This window comes from Oncorhynchus kisutch, linkage group LG11 (assembly GCF_002021735.2).
Source record: "Oncorhynchus kisutch isolate 150728-3 linkage group LG11, Okis_V2, whole genome shotgun sequence".
In the NCBI taxonomy this organism is placed as follows: domain Eukaryota; kingdom Metazoa; phylum Chordata; class Actinopteri; order Salmoniformes; family Salmonidae; genus Oncorhynchus; species Oncorhynchus kisutch.
Window position 1 is genome coordinate 65,983,539 of NC_034184.2, and position 21,120 is coordinate 66,004,658.

The 21,120-nt window shown below is 43.5% G+C and overlaps 1 protein-coding gene across 1 annotated transcript in view; it reads left to right on the plus strand.

Moving 5' to 3' along the window:
- The window catches only part of LOC109899381 (uncharacterized), a 64,982-nt gene that overhangs the window by 1,239 nt on the left and 42,623 nt on the right, over positions 1–21,120 (plus strand). Inside the window, exon 3 of the mRNA XM_031836132.1 lies at positions 1,508–1,689. Coding sequence (XP_031691992.1) covers positions 1,508–1,689 — 182 coding nt within the window. The remainder of the gene's footprint in view (positions 1–1,507; positions 1,690–21,120) is intronic.

The window sequence follows — 21,120 nt, forward strand, 5'->3', positions numbered from 1 at the left end:
GTTTGCAGATTATTGTGGTTGCTTGTGGTCCCAGACTTTTTCAAAGGTGATGCATAGTTAAAATGACTTGTAGGAAACCTGATGGTTTCAAATGTTAGCCATAGAAAAAGACCGTATAGGCTAACCAAGCTAGCCGTCAGCTACTGTAGCACTTAACAGTTCAAATGTTAAACTGCAACAACAGGTTTCAGTGAGCTACAATTTATGTCAAATTTCAGAACACTATATACATAAATGTAAATCAATTTTAAATGAATCTCAATCAATGATCTACATTGCTTTAACAGTATGACGGTTGACACAAATGTGAAATAACCTCCCATTTGGACTAGTAAACAACAGTGGCGTGACAGGTTTAATTGAAGCACTGGGTTTGCTTGCAAGAGAGACAGGGGGTAGCTAGCTGACTGGGGGTAGCTAGCTGACAGAAATCAAACTCCTAAGGATGCAGCACTGTTGATTCAACGTACAATTGTAAGGCAACCAGCTGTAATAGCTTTGTGAGTTTCCTCAACAACATTCTCAAAGTCACAATCCTATTGCAGCTTGTTGCAGTTGTACATTGAACCAAGTCTCTTTTGAACCAAGAGGGAGTTCAGCTGACATTACCTCTACCTTCTCTTCCCGTTGACCAGGACCGATGCAGGGAGGAGGTAGAGTTTTCAGCCAGGGGTCAGCGGTAGTAGTAAGGGAACCTGTTGTAACCACGCAGTGGAGATCTGAGACGGGCACCGCCGAGACTGTTTGGGGTGGTGATTTGAGTCACTGGACAGGCATGGGTGGTGCTGGAGGCTATCAACCCATCTGTGTCTGTAGAGGTTCTCTTAAGGGTCGCACACATCGCACTGAATGTGCATCTCCCATTCATCTACCGATCGCTAAGCGTGCTGTTGACGTCTGCCTGACGTCATTTTCGCACGATTCTATATGTCAAATCGGTTTGCATTCGGTTCGCTAGCACTCTTGGCAGGCAAACGTGTGTTCAAGCCCTTAGAGTTAGTATTGATTATCTGACACTGGCAATGCTGTTACCCCCTGTGTGTGTGTGTGTGTGTGTGTGTGTGTGTGTGTGTGTGTGTGTGTGTGTGTGTGTGTGTGTGTGTGTGTGTGTGTGTGTGTGTGTGTGTGTGTGTGTGTGTGTGTGTGTGTGTGTGTGTGTGTGTGTGTGCATGCGCGTGTGTGTGTGTGTGTGTATGCAATTGCTGAATGAAACATGTATGTATATTGACCTCACATATTGCATGGTTCACTATATCAATGTGTTTGACTGAGTCATAAAGTTGACTTTAATAAAACTCTTCAAAGAATATGAGTATCTTTTATTGATTTACAAAACGATTCCCTGTTTATATTCTGTTGCTACAACCATAACTCTTGGCCGTACTGCACCCAAAAGCATAGTACATCTCTCCGGTAACAGTTGAGCCTGACAGATATTTTAGAATCAAACAGCTACCAACCCGTCACAATAAAAGGCACTAAAATATTCCTGTTGTGTTTTCACCAGGAAACCGGCCACGGTGAGTGAGAAGTCCAACCCGTCAAAGAGGCACCGGGACCGCCTGAATGCGGAGCTGGACCGGCTGGCCAGCATGCTGCCCTTTTCCCCAGACATCATCTCCAAGCTGGATAAACTGTCTGTGCTGCGTCTCAGTGTCAGCTACCTCCGGGTCAAGAGCTTCTTCACAGGTAAGAAGACACTTCGTCCTCCCCCAATGCCTTATAGGGAGTAGAGACTCACCACAGAAACTACAGTACACTACAAAACAAGACACAGCACGACACAGATCAGGTGAACCACACTGCACTAAACTACACTATACTACGCTGTAAGTGTATGTAGTCGACTGCAAAATATAGATCTCAGTCTGTGTGTATGAGTGGAGATACATTCAGCAGTACATTCAGGAGAACTCTTCTCTTTTCAGGGACAGACATGAAGTCAGAGATCTCAGCTCCTGGGCACAGTGTGACAAACTGAGAATATATCCTCAGTCTTTTCAATAGCAGCCTGGGAGCTTGTGTGGTTGCCTGGACCTACAATTTAAATATCCTGTTCAGGGTCTCACACTTGTTACACAAACTGTGTGAGACACATGGTTATTCAACATATCCGCAGGCATAGTTTTAAGAACATTCTGGTTGTAAGAAAAATTGTAAGTAAATTGACATTTAGCACACAAGTGCATTTTAACAGGTTATTTTGATGTTCATTTGCAATATTTTACATTTTGGTTGGATTGACGAGGGGTAATCAATGACATGTATATTTGAATGATTCTAGTTTCTCTCAACTACTTCTTCAACAATCAACATTACTCTCCCCTATCTTATACTGTAACGTTGTACAAATACTTTTCGGGCTTATCATAACTTTCCTCCCCTTTTCTTGTTTTGCCTCTCATGAGTTGTCTTCCGTCCGTCCAGCTGACTTCCCAACAAGTAGAACCAATTTATTTCAAAAGTTGTTTGATTTTCTTTAGCTTTCTATTCAAATCACTTCCTTAATTGACTGCCTTCAATTCGAATTGATGCCAACCCTGATTTATATGCTCTGGACTTGATTTTTATACTCTGCACTAAGTTACACTGAGTTACAGAGTGTCCCTCCAGTAGAGTATCAACCAACAATCTGGAATACTTTAAAGTGGGGAAAGATGTTTTCCTCTCTGCCAGATGACCTGATAATGTTCTTTCTCTCTTTTAAGTCGTTACTTTCCCCTCAAGTCTCTTGCGTATTCAAACAATAGCGAAAACAGGCGGGTGCGTTCCAGCAACATCTATCATCAGCGTGTTTCGAGTGTCTGGCTCTTTTTCGCTCTCTCTATTCCCTCGTTACTCCTCATCCACAGAGCGTTCAAATATTTATGGGGCACTTCAGAAAAAGACCTAAAAACATTTTGTGGGCCCGTGGCCCCCATGGCACTGAGGTCAAAACAAAGCTTTCAGGAAACAGCTGAATGAGAGAGAGAGAACCCGAGCGAAACACGTGAGAGAGAGAAAGAGAAAGTGAGAGAGATTGAGAGAGCTCAAATGAAACACGAGAGAGAGAGAGAGAGAGTAAGAGAGAGAGCGCGAGCTCAAACGAAACACGAGAGAGAGAAAGCTCAAATGAAACACGAGAAAGAGAGAGAGAAAGAGAGACAGAGAGAGAGAGATCTAAAACAAAACACATGCTCAACCCCAATGCTTTTTTTGCCTTTATTATGAACAGGGATTCTACCTGCTGAAGTGTGAATGGGGCACAGGGGCAATGAACATAAATTTCCTCATTCAAGGCAATTCCTTTGAGGATGCAACAGCAATCACAATCACATCAGTGCCTGTTGGGTTTTTAGAATGGATTGGGGTGAACAGGTATACTGTAGTCAAGTAGAGAACGATTTGACCAATTGACCAATTAGCTTGGAGGAAGGCAGGAGCAGGACTGATGTACTCTGCTGTCCTTTTCTCTATGACACTGAAGCAGGGTCAAAGCTCACATAGCCTGATGCACTTCCCTGACCTCTCAACTCTTTGCATGGTGGCAACTTTCGGGCACCCTTTAACCCCATTAACCTGACCGAGAGGGCAGTTTATCCATCACGCAGATCACAGGTGCTAAGGCTGTTAAAAGTGTCAGTGTGAGATGATGACATGGTGGATTTAATGGATTTGATCACAGAGGGACCAGATGTCCTCAAAGCAACATACAGTAGCTTGGAAATGGATCCTAACTTCAGTGGTGGGCACAGTGAAGAACGAATCATACAAAGGAACAGTTATTCTAATTTAGCCTGTTCTTATCTGTAATATATAATACATGCCATTTAGCATACGCTTTTATCCAAACCCACGTACAGTCATGCGTGCATACATTTGACATATGGGTAGTCCCAGGAATCGAACAAACAATCCTGGCGTTGCAAGGGCCATGCGCTGTCTACCGAGCTACAGAGGACAGTAGTCACGGTGAGCAGATTAGATGCTTTGATGCTTAGGTCTATTTAATGAGATCAATTATAGGTTGGCATTAAGCATTTGTCCTCCTCAGATCTCGATCATTCTCTGAATTGAATCTAGTCAGCTCTCATTTGTTACATGACTTCCTCGTAAAGACAGCAGGAATAGAACCACACATAAAAGGGACACGCCTTGTGTCTGCGCTATCCTATTATATCGAGTGGTTTATTATAGGCCCCGGTCAGAATAGAAGGATGCCGTCTTCCTTCCCACCACTAGGGGGACTAGAGGTCTCAGAGGCAGGAGGGAGATGAGGATGGGAGGTGTACAGATGGGAGGATGACTGGAAAAGACAGAAACAATAATGACATATCTGGGCCTGTATCCACAAAGCGTCTCAGACTAGGAGTGCTGATCTAGGATCAGGACCCCACCTGGCCATATAATCTTAACAATTGTTATCTGAAAGGCCCTAGCAGCACTCCTACTCTCGGACGCTTTATGGATACGGGCCCTGGTGTCTGGTTTTGGCTGGATCAGGAGACAGCGGCTGATAGCGGTTATTCTCATACCAGGGGCGAACTAGCCATTTGGCATTTTGGGAAATTGCCAGATGGGCTGGTCCATTTTTCACATATTTGGTTTGTCTTATTTGTTTTTTTTACGCAACATTTTCATGTCCTGGCTAATAATGGGGCCTTGAGGAAGAAAATGGGCTGGTGCGTGGGCCTCAAAGAAGAAAATGTGCCAGTGTGTTAGAAATGCCAGGGCTGATTTCTGGTCCCAGTCCGCCCCTGTCTCGTACCATTGGGTGGAGCAGAACAGAGTATACAGTAGTAAAGAGTGTAGTGTGTACAGTTGCGTGCAAATTTACCCTAAGGGCCTAAGGGAACTGGATAACCCACAGTAATTGGAAAATGTTATAAAATATTGAGGTTTTGTTTGTATCAAGCCTATAAGACCTATTGGCATTATGTGAGTGTGGAATACATACGTGATGCTTACAGTATATACTGTATACAGGTATATTGTTTAATATAGAACAACCTATTGGTTACTGTTCCATTTCTATGTTAAGAGGTCATGATAGCTAACCACTGTGTAGTGCAGTACTCATTTAAATCAATGCAGATTATTTCCAGTGCTCTTGAGGACTGTGATGAGCATGGATGTCTGGTATTTGAACTTTGAATGTGTGTCGACTTGATCCATCTATCATGTTCAGCTCTCAGGCCCTCTCCAAGGATTCTGCCTCTAAGGTAGCTGCATGGTTGGAGGCAGTACAGTTGACTACATTAGATCCAGATAAAATATGGTTTGACTGAGTCGGCATACAATAGAATCCTTGTAGATTCCAATTGTATATCCTCACTGAAGGAAGTTGAACAGTATCCAATCCTGTCTCCCCCATGGGTTTGTGAGTAGTCAATAACTTGTGTGCCTCGACATAATGCAAAAGCTTTAGGTTACAATGAAGCCCGCACTAAACCTTTGCAGACATTTGCAGAACTGGAAGCAATCAACCTACACTGAACGTCCTTTCTCTGTGTTTTCTGCTACACAAATCATAAAAGCCCAAAATGTTGCCTTGGCAGCCCCTATGTATGGTTAGGTAAGTCGTATTAGCCTTGATTAGACATATAACTCAGGTCTCTAACCTAGTGGCTCCCAATGTTTTACTTTCTGACCCTGCTGAAGCCATTTGACCTGCCTGTGACCCAATAAATAGACAAAAGAACATGCTCAGCCTTAACCCAAAAGTCACTGACCATGACCCACTATTTGAGAACCACAGCTCTAGCCTCCCTCCCGTCCCCTCCCCTCTGTGAGCGTGTGTGTGTTTATTTGTTAATTTGTTTATTCGGATCCCCATAAGCTTTTGCAGAAGCAGCAGCTACTCTTCCTGGGGCCGACAACAAACAAAAACAAAACACGAAGACATTGATAGACACAACTTTTAAATAGAACGATATACAAGCAACACGACAAAACAAATTATATAAACAATACAATTAAGACATATATGCGCGTGTGTGTTAGAGTGTGTCTGTGTGCGCATGTGTTTGTGTGTGTGTGTGTGTACGTGTGTGGGTTTATGTGTTTACTCTCATCTACAACCTCCCAGTGTTTACAGTGTTTTAATTAAACCAGATTACAGCACCGTATGAGTCTGCCTGGGTTTTGGACACCAGATTGCTGTGTCTGTGACAGGACCTATCGTTGGGTCTCTGTTTGTTGTCAGAGCAGTGAGCTGTAATTCCCCACCATGTTTTAATGCCGGGTCACAGCCCTGGGATTTCAGTGTAATTAGTCAGCTCTGGGTTTACACTGCAGATGAAGTTGAACCGTTCCCTTTTGTCTTCATGCTTCCATTGATTCCTCCCATGTTTTCTATATTCCACTAAGCTCCTCACAGTCTGTCCCACACGACAGGTCCTTTCAATCTCAATCTCTTCCGTCTCCAGTCACACAGGAATGTGCGTAACGCTGTGTATTAGGAGGGGTAATTGAAGGGTAGATCCAAATGTGTAGGACATACACTGCTTCGGGAGAAAGATAACAATAGATGCATATCCGTGGGTTTCTAATGTGAACTAACAGGTTTGACAAAAACAATCGGCGTAATCATTTTCCAGCATGTTTGCTAAGTAGTATGTTCTAGGTAGTGCTATCTGCACAAATGTTGTGGGTTCACATGTACAGTCAATATACTATATAATGACTGTGCAATAAGGTGCTCTTGATAAGAGCGTCTGTTTTATGACTGTAATACAACATAACGTAGCAGGAGGGACCAATAGAAACCCCCAAATAACTCTGCAACTCCACCAGTGAATCCCCATTGTTCCTGGGCCTCTGTGCTATCCACTATCACGCTACCTCTCAGATATTATTTATTTTCCGTTATCAGGAAGTCAATAGGGCCTGTGATGAGGATCAGATGGGTTGAGTCCTGACCCAGTAATGAAGGACAGGCCCATCTGCTCTCCTTTCTCTCTTCTCCTCTATCAGTCCTGGGGATCTAATCCCTGCTAACGGCACTGCAAGCTTCTGAAAGGCTGCAGGAATGGAAAGTGGCATATACTGAAGAACTGGAGGATCGTTGAAATGGCTGCATTTTAGAGTCATACGATTTTAATCCAATGCAAGACACTCATGCCATGTCCTGTAGATATAGAATAACAATAACTTAAGATAAATAGTATCTGTGGAACATAATGAAAAGTGTGATAGAATAGGGGGATGTTAGTTTCAAGTTTTATTAGTTGTATGTACGGAATGCACATGGTGTACGTCGTCCAAATAAATGCTTACTTGCAGGTTCCTCCTCGACAATGCAACAACAATAAAAAAATATATAAAAGATAAGAATATGAACATAAAGTAAATGGCTCAGTAGAATAGAATAAACATTGTAGCATAAGTATAATACAGAAAGGCACAATCTATAGTCCAATATTTCCATGTGTACTGTGGATGGGGGGTTGGGGGACAGTGTATGAACTGAGCAGTATAATAAGAGTCTGGTAGCAGCAGTTGTGATGTGTGTGTGTGTGTGTGTGTGTGTGTGTGTGTGTGTGTGTGTGTGTGTGTGTGTGTGTGTGTGTGTGTGTGTGTGTGTGTGTGTGTGTGTGTGTGTGTGTGTGTGTGTGTGTGTGTGTGTGTGTGTGTGTGTGTGTGTGTGTGTGTGTGTGTGTGTGTGTGTGTGTGTGTGTGTGTGTGTGTGTGTGTGGCTGTGTGTGTGTGGCTGTGTGTGTGTGTCTGCTGGGTACACTAGCCTAGAATTACAGTAAAACATCTACAGTATGTGTATTGTTTTTACAGTGCAGAGAGATCAGTGTGGCTGTGTGATGGGCTGTGTGGCTGTGTGATGGGCTGTGTGGCTGTGTGATGGGCTGTGTAGCTGTGTGATGGGCTCTGTGGCTATGTAATAGGCTGTGTGGCTGTGTGATGGACTGTGTGGCTATGTGATGGGCTGTGTGGCTGTGTGATGGACTGTGTGGCTATGTGATGGGCTGTATGGCTGTGTAATGGGCTGTGTGATGGGCTGTGTAATGGGCTTTGTGGCTGTGTGATGGGCTGTGGGGTTGTGTGATGGGCTGTGGGGTTGTGTGATGGGCTGTGTGGCCGTGTGATGGGCTGTGTGGCTTTGTGATGGCTGTGTGATGGGCTGTGTGATTTCACAGCTGGGAAGTGTGAGACAAGGTTACAGTCCAGAGAGAATGCCACCCACACTCTCAACTCTAAAAGATTAACAATATCTCACAAGAGACCCCTTACCCATGTAAGAGTTGCTCTTCTCAACCAAATGATGGAAAACAGTGTATGATACTTTCTAGTTGCTATTTACTCAGAAAGACCATGACATTATTGTGTGTTGATGCGAGGCAAACAGCAGATGAAATATGACATAGGCATAAAGAAGCATTAGCCATGTCTGTGTGCACTGCAGTGCTGTACTAAATAACCACTTCCTCCTCAGCACCCAGTCAGCATGCCTTGCTACCCAGGCAGAACATTTCCACTTCCATCTGTGGGCTTGGTAGTGAAGCGATGGGAGGATGGCCTTCCAGACACTTTGGACTGCCAGCCAAGGTGTGACCAAGGCTTGATTTTCACGACGTCTGTCACCATCTCTCTTCTCGCCCCGGGCGGCGCTCCGTGATCCTCGTGGCTGACTGATCGGGTTTCCCTTCTGCCCATCGTTACTCCTACGGGGCCAGGCACATTGGCCTGGCACTCACCCACACCTCCTCCCTGACACTCCCTCCTCTGGACAAGGACAGGCATAAGGCAGGTGGCTAAGGGGACAAATGGGACCTCCTGCTGCGTCAAGTTTTTTTGCCATCTCCGGTTATATCTGTCACCGAGGGTTGATCAAAATCAAGCCTGGGCATGTTCGCGTTAGTGTCTCAGCTGGCTAACAATTATCAATGCAAGATAATCTTTTCATTTTCAATTACTCTGTTTCCGGCCTCTCTGAGATACAGCATCCATGCTGAAAGTTTCGAACAGAGTTGTGAAACCTAATCCAATCTAGAGATGTGATAAATTTAAGCTTGGCAATCTTTGCTTCTTATAAACTGCTGATAGTGCTGCTGGGGATGTCTGACGTAGTCACACATAGCGTTTGTGGATTTCTGAAGTTCCAATGAAAACACAACAATGATTTATAGAGATATGTTTGCGTATCTAATGTACCCAGAGCATCCATAGTGCAACGTGGGACTTGAAGTCTGATTGAAGTCTGTTTGAGCTCCTGTCATTCTAAACCGAATCAGGAGGAACTGCAAAGGGCCATTTTGCTGCATGTTTAGGATGCGTTTCCCCCAGTAATTAGATTGGGTCTTCTACAGTCGTCATGTGCTCCCATTAGGGGTGAGTAAGAGAACTAGTCTCATCAAATCAAATTTTCAAATGTATCAAATTTATTTACATAGCCCTTCGTACATCAGCTGATATCTCAAAGTGCTGTACAGAAACCCAGCCTAAAACCCCAAACAGTAAGCAATGCAGGTGTAGAAGCACGGTGGCTAGGAAAAACTCCCCTAGAAAGGCCAAAACCTAGGAAGAAACCTAGAGAGGAACCAGGCTATGAGGGGTGGCCAGTCCTCTTCTGGCTGTGCCGGGTGGAGATTATAACAGAACATTTCACCCAGTGAAAACTGATGGGGTTCACAGAGCCAGAGCAGTTCAGTTCAGTTCAGTTCAGGTCCATCCATTGGGATCACAATAACAGTTGTTTAGTCTGACTGCCCTGTGCTCTTGAAGAGAGTGTGCTATCATATCGAAATCCCGTAGGGCCACGTGCACACTCCTACACTCATGAATGCACGCGGGCGAGCACACACGCGGGCGAGCACACACGCACACAAATCCCCAAGCACGCACGCACACACACACTCACCACCCCCCCCCTCCCCACACACACACACACACCCACACACACCCACACACACACACACACACACACACACACACACACACACACACACACACACACACACACACACACACACACACACACACACACACACACACACACACACACACACACCATCCTCGTTCCTTCCTTACACAACAGGTTGGATGTTCATCACCACAGAGTTACTGTAAATGTGTGGGATGAGGTCAATTATATTTTTATGCGTTACATAGTAAATCAAAATGTTTTAAAGGCTTCTATATCGGATTTCACGCTTATTTTAACCTCTGGAACATGTGTTTCATTAGATCCATCTGTCAGTGTGGCTCTGTTTTGTGTTGAGAGGTTCAACAGCCTGCATTATCTACACTTTATCTGTGATAATCCTATAAAATCTTTCCAAATGGTGTTTTCCAACTTAATAAAGATGTAGGATCTTAATTTGTTCACTCTTCTGTTTCTGAGAATTTTCTTGCACTGCAGGAAATGCAGATGAGCTTTGTGATTTACATAAATGCACTGAAAACAGTATTACACTTTTCATGTAGCCTACTTTTGGCAAGCTAATAGCCTAACCACTAAATGTTCAAATCCTGCTGCTGCAGGATTATTTTACCGTGACAATACAGGCCAAAATAAGATCCTACATTTGTACTGTAGTCTGAGGAACTTTGTCAATATTTGTACTTTTTTAGATCAGCATGTTGGCTTCGCATGCAGACTTGTTGACATTGCGCATTGTAAATTCAGACCTGGCTGTGTGCCAGAGGGGGTTGTCTGTGGAAACAATGTGATGTAACTAAATGTCAGGTACTAGTTGACATGAAACTAAGGACTGGGCCTTCCTGCCACAGTGCAACACTTTGAGGAAACTGCTTTGGTAAGACATGTCTGCCTCTTTTGTCCTCAGCACTATAAATGAGCCAAGAATGGGGAAGAGGATGGCTACAGGAACCTTAACCTCATGCTCAATGTACGTCAGCAATATGTCGGGCCCTAGACGTCCTCCGGTTTTTAATCACGCCACAAAGGCCCTTGTGTCCCGTCCCACTAAACTTTTCTACCTTGAGGTCGTCAATCAGGAAGTTGCCCCATACATATGAAACCTCTGGTCAGAGAAGTCCCTTAGCTTAGCACTATAGAGTGCAATGATGCATCAACATGTTGTTGACATGTAAGCTAAGGCTTACAACAGGAGATTTCAGACAGGGAAAGTCTGTAAACTGTGTCAGTATTTTCCATGGGGTTGGTGGGCACAGTATCAAAGATTTAAGTGCCTTTGAACGGGGTATGGTAATAGGTGCCAGGCGCACCGGTTTAAATATGTCAAGAACTGCAACGCTGCTGGGTTTTCACACTCAACAGTTGCCCGTGTGTATCAAGAATGGTCCACCACCCAAAGGACATCCAGCCAACTTGACACATCTGTGGGAATGATTGGAGGCAACATGGGCCACCATCCCTGTGGAACGCTTTCGACACCTTGTAGAATCCATTTCCCAATGAATTGAGGCTGTTCTGAGAGCTAAAGTAGGAAGGTGTTCTTAATGTTTTGTACACTCAGGGTACAGACTCACAACACTGAACAAGGGATAACAGTTTAAGCGTGCCATAATGTTTTATCAATTAGTGATTGTGACAAGTTGAAGACATCCACCCCAAAAGTTTATGATGTGTGGAGTTGCACATCTTAAAAGCATTTAGAGTACAAATGTTTCAGTATGCCATGCTGTCTACATGGTTGGCTAATTGTGTAAATGACTAAAAGAGGCAACAGAGGAACCAATCTCCAGACAGATAAAGCATACTAATTGACCTTTCAACTGGTGCTTGTGACCAAACTGCCACCCAACTATTGTGTCACGGTGATGGAACAATAAAACCAGACAATGAAGTCATCACTTGAACATTTATCACGATCCCACTACAAAGTAAAGACTGCAACCCATGTAAATCCAGTACCTTGTGTGTTTCCTGTAGATACACGGTCAGTTATTTTGCACGCAATATATTGCGCCCGAGGGATCCTGGGGTTTCAGCGTATCGTAACAGTTGAATGTCATGTGTCAAAACAGGTCAGAGGAGTTATCCAAAGTGACCAGCCGTTGCTGCTGTGCTGCGGTGTCAGAGAGGCACAGAGCAGAATCCCAGCTAGGTTGCCTGTGGACACATTCCCCTTCATTCCTCATCCTGCTGATTCCGTTCCACTTTTCTTCCCTGTCACCCCAAACGTTCTTGAGAAGACAAAGGTCATTCCTGCCTGTGTCAGACATTTTGGACTTTTGAATTACTGTACCGTGGACTCTTTTCTCATGGTGTTCTGACCTCCTGTATGTGTACATTCTGTCTAGTGCATAGTGAATGATGTTACATACATTCGGGAAAATGCTATATTATATGATTTTAGTGAGTCTTATAACCACCTATAAAGTGATAGCGGGGACTAAAAATGTGATCGTAATGCATTATAAACGGGTGTGGTTTATAGAAAGGCCTTCTATTGTCTTCCTACAGCTAACATAACCCAGTGTGTCCAATCCAATGTCCGCCACAATATCTTCTTCCTCCACAACAAAGGACATCAGATTGCTCATCTTTACATCTCTCCCGATTATCCCCTGCGATGGAGCCTGAAGATGACCCCGACCCATGTATTTAGAGAGTTAGGATATGTACGTTTCCTGACACTACAGCATTCTATGGCAGCCATGTTAGCTCCCTATTACCATAACATGGGGAATATTTGAACAATTCTATGTATCTGAATATCTAGAATTAGAACAACATTAAAAATTCTAAAAAGGTTTGCTGAACTCCGTAAATGCATGACTCTGGTGATGATGAGTGGTCCCCTTTCTTCCCCTGAATGAAGGATGGGGAGTGGCGAGGCTCTGTGATTATCAACCCCACTAAGAGAGACATTTGAGTCTTTTTATCCAGACCACCTTACTTGAGCAATTAGGGTTATGTGCCTTGCTCAAGGGAACATTGATAGATTTTTCACCTAGTCAGCTCTGAGATTTGAACCAGCGACCATCTAGTTACTAGCCCAAAGCTCTTATCCGCTTGGCTACCTGCCAAGACACAGTTCCCTCCCATCTGCGTGTGCTTCACTGATGTGGAGCATATCTCTCTACGACAGCTCCTGACAAACCTAAATGCCAATATTGCCCTTTTTTTTTGTCGTTGCATACAACGCCATGGGTAATTATTTATGCATTGCGTGAGCAAGTTATGTTTGCATGAGCAACATAAGTCTATGTGTATGCTTATCATTCCATTTGCAATGCAAATATGAATGCTTCTTCCTCCCATTGAGGTAACTAATACGATAATGCGATTCTATTCGCTGAATTGAACATTCATTGCAAAGAGCTTTTGACCTTGTAACTCAGCTCTATACAAAACCATAAAATAGTGTTCACATGTTAACCTCTTGTATATGTGTGCAGTAACGGTCTGAATGGCAAGCGGGTGTATGTATTTAGGATCCTAATGTCTAACTCGTTAGCCGTTTGAATCAAAGGCGTGACACTCCCTTTGTCTGAGCTGACCTCTCCGCTTGAGTGGCCACTGGCGAACAAAGGCCCCAGGATCACAAATGGCCATAAGTGAATTACCACAAATCCTTATTGAGGGGCCTCACACTGCAAACAGAAAACAGCAAACTGTTACTGTTGAGCACCACAGAGCTGAGAACACAGCATGGCGATTTGTTTGTGTGCCCTTCATATGGAACCGAGTGGCCCTTTGTTGGCCCAACACTATTGTTGGAGTCTGTCCTCTGTAATCACAGTCAAGCAGGCTGCTAAGCTCTAAGGTCAGACAAACTAAATGATGTTCCCCTCCCCTGCATGTCACTTAGGCCTTTATACATCTCAATGTACTGGCAATGAGCTAGATAGGCAATATGTAGGAAGCAGCTATTACTTTGTTTTCCATCTATATAGCAATTAATTCTCAGTTACCAACTCCTGCTGTTCATTCATATGTTTAGATTCATATTTGGGGGGGTTTATATGAATTTGCAATCAACAAGGTCTTCAAATGTTAATCAGCTGTTATAAAAAGACAATGTTTGTTATGACAAATGAAATGTTTATTGGGCTGTTAGATTTGATCATTTTTGGTCTTTTAAGACTGTTTAGAAGAAAAAGAAACGCACACCTATTAAGACGAGGTGCTGGCTAGCGGAGTAGAACACCTATTAAGACGAGGTGCTGGCTAGCGGAGTAGAACACCTATTAAGACGAGGTGCTGGCTAGCGGAGTAGAACACCTATTAAGACGAGGTGCTGGCTAGCGGAGTAGAACACCTATTAAGACGAGGTGCTGGCTAGCGGAGTAGAACACCTATTAAGACGAGGTGCTGGCTAGCGGAGTAGAACACCTATTAAGACGAGGTGCTGGCTAGCGGAGTAGAACACCTATTAAGACGAGGTGCTGGCTAGCGGAGTAGAAACCTTGAAAATAAAAGAGAGCCTCACACTCTAGGAGCTCAGATGCAAACATGTAATTACCAATGTTTCGACAGCCAAGCTGGGTATAAGACTGTAACAACCACATACAAATACCTGTTTTCCTCTGTGTAAGTACACTGTATGGTTTGCAGATGTGGTACTATTGCAGCCATATTATTGTTAGTATTTGACTAGGGAAGTCAGTTAAGAACAAATTCCTACTTACAATGACAGCCTGCCCCAGCCAAACACTAACCCAGACAACACTGGGCCAATTGTGCGCCACCCTATGGGACTGCCAATCACAACTGGTTGTGATACAGCCTGGAAGTGAACCAGGGTCTGTAGTGACACCTCTACACTGAGATGAAGTGTGTTAGACTGCTGCGCCACTCAGGAGCCCCATGTGTAGAGAGTTCATTTGATAACTCATTGACTCACTGTGATAAACGTGCCTCCCGAGTTGACGCGGCAGTCTAAGGCACTGCATCTCAGTGCTAGAGGTGTCACTACAGACCCTGGTTCGATTCCAGGCTGTATCACAACCAGCCGTGATTGGGGGTCCCATAGGGTGGCGCACAATTGGCCCAGTGTCGTCTGGGTTAGGGGAGGGCATGGCCGGCCGGGATTTCCTTGTCCCATCACGCCCTAGTGACTCCTTGTGGTGGGCCAGGCACCTGCAAGCTGACTTTGGTCACCAGCTGGACGGTGTTTCCTCCGAGACATTGGTGTTGCCAGCTTCCGGGTTAAGTGAGCGGTGTGTCAAAAAGTAGTGTGGCTTGGCAGTGTTGTGTTTTGGAGGACGCATGGCTCTTGACCTTCGCCTCTCCTAAGTCTGTAGGGGAGTTGTAGCGATGGGACAAGAATGTAACCACCAATTGGGGAGAAAAAGGGCTAAAAATGTGCACTTTTTTAAAATCTTTATTTGAAATTTGTATTTAAAAAAAATGTATTAACCCCTCCACCACCCACCCTCTTCGGAGGACAGACAAATAACTTTTAAAAAAATGTAAAGCTTTTTTGCACATACACGTACACGTTTTGCATGCACATTTTACATCCATGTTTTGCATGCACATTTTACATCCATGTTTTGCATGCACATTTGACATCCATGTTTTGCATGCACATTTTACATCCATGTTTTGCATGCACATTTTACATCCATGTTTTGCATGCACATTTTACATCCATGTTTTGCATGCACATTTTACATCCATGTTTTGCATGCACATTTTACATCCATGTTTTGCATGCACATTTGACATACATGGTACTTTTATATATAGCAGTCACATAACAATAATACTTTACCAAACATCAGCTCTTTAATCCCCCCCCAAAAAGCCATTGTTTGACTTGAGTTGTTTAACTTAAACCTAAAGCACTTCGGTATTGAAAGCAGTTGTATATGTATTCATCGAATATATTTTTGATCTGATATTTTAGATGGATAAATGTATTGATAGTGATATTTAAATGTGTTTTGCATGTCTGTCCAGTTTTCAGGGACATATAATCCAGCTAAACACCTTTATTTTTCAAAGGTGCATTTAACCATGCCTTTCAGTAGATTTTGGTAATCAAGCAATTGATTACAACGCATCACCAACCATGGACCTGTTGGCAGGCGTCCGGTCTCCCCCCATTGCCAGTTTCCTATATCAGGACATATTAGCTATCACGCAGGATTTCGCCAATTCGAGATGGGCGCTCACAACGGGCGCACTGTTGGCAGTAATAGGATCCGTTAATGAATAAATTGAGGGGCAAGCTTTTCAGTGTGGCTGTTCCAGCGAAAAGTTATGTCGGGGTAACAAGGTGGCCCTGGGCATGACCCCAAGTTAGCTATGTGGGCAAAGATTGGTGTGGAAGAAGGGAGGGATTATGGAAAACCGGCCAATCAGTAAAGTGCTGTACTGTACTGGACATTGGGTTACCATGCTGTCACTGGGTTCACCAGCTAATACCTACTGTCCTGTAAATTGATCTGGTTCTATGTGGTAATAGGATTAATTACTCCATTGTACAGTATATGTCCCAGTAACAGTTCAGTACAAGTACCAGTTTATCACAAAGAATATGAAGGGAAGAAAGTACCAGTTCTCCTATCATTATCAATATGTAGGAAACACCACGACACTGTAACTCAATACAGATGTGAAACGAAGGGTTGGAGTTGAATTCTTCGTTTAGTTATTCCAATATATTTTTGGGGGGTTTAGGGTTAGAAAGCACAACAAAAATATGCAGAAAACGTTGTTATTTATGTCATTTCCTGGACCACCTTTCTGTGTGACATACTGTATAACACAGAGCAATGGCAACGAAATGAGTGAAGCAGAAAATATTTTATTGTTGAATGAGAGAAGAGAGGGAGAGAAAGCGAGAGCGAGAGAGAGGGAGAGAAAACAGAGAGAGAGAAATGAAAAGAGAGAAAGAAAGTGAACTGGAGAAAAAAAGCTAACCCAAACAACCGTTAGGGGATAATAACGAGTGCATGGTTCCAAGCACATAAGGGAGTAATTGCTCTGAATGAGAAGTGGCAGAGGACAGTTACGACTAATGAATGCTCCAGTTATTCGCTGCAGAACCCTTTGCGTGACTACTCCTTGGCAGGGCTCTCAAGCCCCCAAGCACAATTTGTAACACAGAAGAAACTAAGGTATGTCTTAAGTGTTTGACAGTAAACAGGGCGACGCCAGGCCCTAATGCTGCCGGATTTACAGCCTCGGCCTCACTAGGCTTTTGAATGACATCACGTCGCTCAGCACTGCAGGGAGATCAGCTTTGAGGCTTTAAATGTCTAAAACTGAGCTGCCGGAGTAAAATAAAACAGAGAAAAGAAGCTGTACGTGAGAGATGGGTCGAGAAGAATGTATCAGTAGACTTCTGATGAAGTGTTTCTCTTCACAAGATGGAGTCAGTGGTGCTTAGTGTCTGCATGGCATTCCTTTGACTGAATGTTTGTGCCACGGTGTCAAACTCACCCTATTTCATCTAGATGTGTCTCTTTGAGAACTGCAGTGTCATTTATTATCTGAGCATAAACTAATAATTATTAGTTCATTAACAAGCTGGAAAAAGATGTATGTGAAAAAAACACACATTTGTAGCCATTCATAAATTCTCCGCTTCAACATTCTAACTGCCAAGAGTTCCAGTTAAACACGTAAAGATTTCATAGTGATATTGACTTATTTATGGGCTGGCATTGGCACCTCTCAAAGACCCAACAGGAAATGTGTAATAGCTTTTGTCTCATTTCCAAATTAAACAGCCCTCCGTTACAAAGCGCAGGGCTGGCGTTTTACAGGCCTCATCCCAGATGTCTATCATTATAGCAATTGAAATTTAGCTAATCTGAGCTAATGAATTGGGCCCCTATGCCAGTTGTACAACACTTTGTATTTGGCCACTGTACAAAGAGCACAAACACTCTTCCCCATTGCCTGTTAATGATGCCTACTGTACATGCATCACCATGGTTTTCTATGTAAATTGGTCGCACACCTGAGCTGTCATGGGCACATACTTTAAGTGCCATATCTGAAATAACAAAGTGAAACCATAGTCTAACCTGGTAACCCGAGCCACTCGCCTACTAGCCCACTTTGAAACAGTTACTGTCAAAATCATCCCTGATCCTGACCTTATTACAGTGAGGCCTAATGCTACGAATACAGAGCGTATAAAGATCGCTATAATAACTTACTCATGGGACAATGCAGAATGAATGACTATGACATCAAATAATCCAATGTCTTCTTATTGTTACGGAATCCTTGATTTGATTTCGATAAATGTCAACTAATACGATTTCACTCAAAAATAAATGACTAAGGGTCGAGGGCGTGCTATTTTCTTTTAACATTAGTTCATCGAGATGTGCCCCTGTACTAGCTACAAACCGGAGCTTTGCGCAAAGGAAGAATTCCATGCCACGCACGGTCTGTTGACATGGCCCTGAGTATCGTGTTTAAATTGGCCAGCTGAGGAACAGTATGTTATGCTCATATTCAGCAGCTGCTGGGGCTCCCTTGGCAGAGCACCCGTATAGGTTGCGTGCGATGCCGGGGAAATTCTCCACACTAATGTACTAGTGTTTGTTTTCATGAGAGAGCCAGTATTAAATATGCATCAACAGAGCAGCACCCAAACCCAATCCCAATTCGGACCTGTTGGCCGTCGCCTCCCACTTCAGACGTTGTCAACGATGTCATCGACATTTCATTAGGCGTTGAATGGCACGTTTTTTCTCTCACTCTTATCAGTTTCTCGCATGGGTTCACGAGATCTCCTCTTGGGGAAATGTGAAAGTTCTGAACAATAGAATTAAGAATTTGAACTTTGATCCAAACTTCCATATTCAGATGGAATTCTCTAACAAATTCTGTAACAAATTCCCAGTGTTTTCCTCCAAGCCGCCAACAGACATCACACAGTAGATCCACAGAGTAATTTAAGGGTGCAACACAAGAATCCATGAACATGACTCAGTCGGAACACGGAGTAAAGAAAGACCATAATAACATCAATTGAACGTTCCCGTGCTGTTTGAAGTAACATCACCCCTATTACCTGATACAGTAAATACAACATGCCTAGTGCTGAGACGACTCAAAGGGCATATTCATGGAGACGCAGACGCCCTTTCACAGAGGGAAGTCGGATCTACGGGATACCGATCCGTTCTCACGCAATGTCGTTAATGTATTTCCACATACCGTGGTTTAATCACGGCAATATCTAAATTATTTTCAATGATTCACTGCTTTATGGTGTTTTTTTCCCCCCTGGTTTACATTCACCGCTTGGTAGGTTTTACTATATAATTGTTTCCATTCTAGCCAAATGTCCTCATCTGCTTGCATGCGCCTACCCTATCAAGGTTTGGTACTTCCCGTATGCACTACGCTTTTCTGCGCGCGAACTACAGGTCAATACGGTCTAACTGTCTATCCATTCATAGTGACAATAGTGGTAGGTGGATTGTTTGTCCAGATCTGCAATAGGCTAATTAGCAATCATACCACACATAAAATCACTAAAAGCCTAGTGGTTAGAGCGTTGGACTAGTAACCGGAAGGTTGCAAGTTCAAATCCCCAAGCTGACAAGTTACAAATCTGTCGTTCTGCCCCTGAACAGGCAGTTAAACCCACTGTTCCTAGGCCGTCATTGAAAATAAGAATTTGATCTTAACTGACTTGCCTAGTTAAAAAAAATACATTTAAAAAAAGAGAATAGTTGACAGTCAGCGGAGCGGCTAGTTGCGTCATTACGCACGAAATAACAGTGAAGACATGAGACACACAACTCAAAACTCTCCTATTGATACAATTATCCTACCTAGACGAGCCTACAACACCACAATGCAAAAAATAATGCATTTTTGTTTTTAAGTGAGTACAAAATTATATGTCATATGAATAAAGGCGCAAGAGCCCTATGAATTGAATGTTTCATTCGGTTCTGGGTCTACTGTCGACAGTTTCTAAGGTCTGGGAAGGCACAGTATCAGGCCAGTCCGGCTGTATTTTTACTTCTGATGTGAATGTGCTGTCTGTTGCGAATCATCATTCTCCCAATAATAATGAGGCCACATATGCTCCCGGCAGGCCCAGTTATTCAGGAAAGCTTAACACGCGCTCTGCCTCCTCTCCAACCCAAGCGGCTATTCCTCGCACACCTGCAACTTAATGCTTCAGTATAGCCTAAATATTTGTCATTTAACTTTTAAAATGTATTATCTTTTTTTGTGGCATAAACACAACCAGTCAGTCACAATGTTTTAATCTGATTAGGCTACTTCAAAGTCTACCGTAGGCTACCTGCACATTTCGTGCACTCCAAACTGTGCACCGGCCATTTAATGAATGTAAGCAGTCATTAGTTACAAAACACCAAAAAGTTGAATGACATTCTGAGATTGTCAAGCCAAGCCTTCCATACTGGTTACAAGGTATGGAGGGATGTGTTTTCTGTTTGTCAAGATTGACATATGCCTAGTCTTTGTGATTGTGGTGTTGAAAACACAACCCATGATGTTGAAGCAACCGAAGTCGGTAATCAGTATGCAGTTAGGATTTTCTAATCGGTTGTGTGGTGCATTGGCACAGAAACGCTGATCACTGTCTGCAGCCAGCTGTGATTGTAGTGTAATGAAACAGACAGGGAGAGAGCTTGTCTGTGGTGGTTGACAAACCCTCAACCTTCTGTAGCCCTGCATGGCATCGACTGTGCCACAAAACCATGCTGAAGTGGCAAAGTGGATATCCACATTTATAAACACAGGGTCGCTACAGTTATTGTTATTTGTGGTTGTAATTATAAGTCTTGAGTTAATTCATTGTGTGGGTTCAATACAAGGGGGGGTGTCATGTGAAAATATCATTAACCTTGGGGAGGGGGGATGCATTTTGTGAGTTGTAATATCGTGAGTGACACATAGTATGATATTTTATCTTTATATGTCGAGGCACTGTTTTCATGGGACTGGATCCAGGTGAAACTATATCACTTGTATCGGTGCTGTTATAATTCTTGTAGCAGATAAAGTGCTCCTGTCTTGTCATGTACTGCCTCCTTGACTCTTCAATTATTCCGACGGAGTTTACACCCTTCTGCCTCTGTGTCAACACCACACCCTGGCCTAAGGGCCTGGCAAGGCCCACAACACGGCACCACACCTTGGTGTTCCCTCTCTCTATCTCTCTCTCTGATTCTCTCGCTGAGTCTCTCTCTGTCTCTATATCTCTGTCTCTCTCTCCCTCCCTCCCTCTCGCTCTCTCT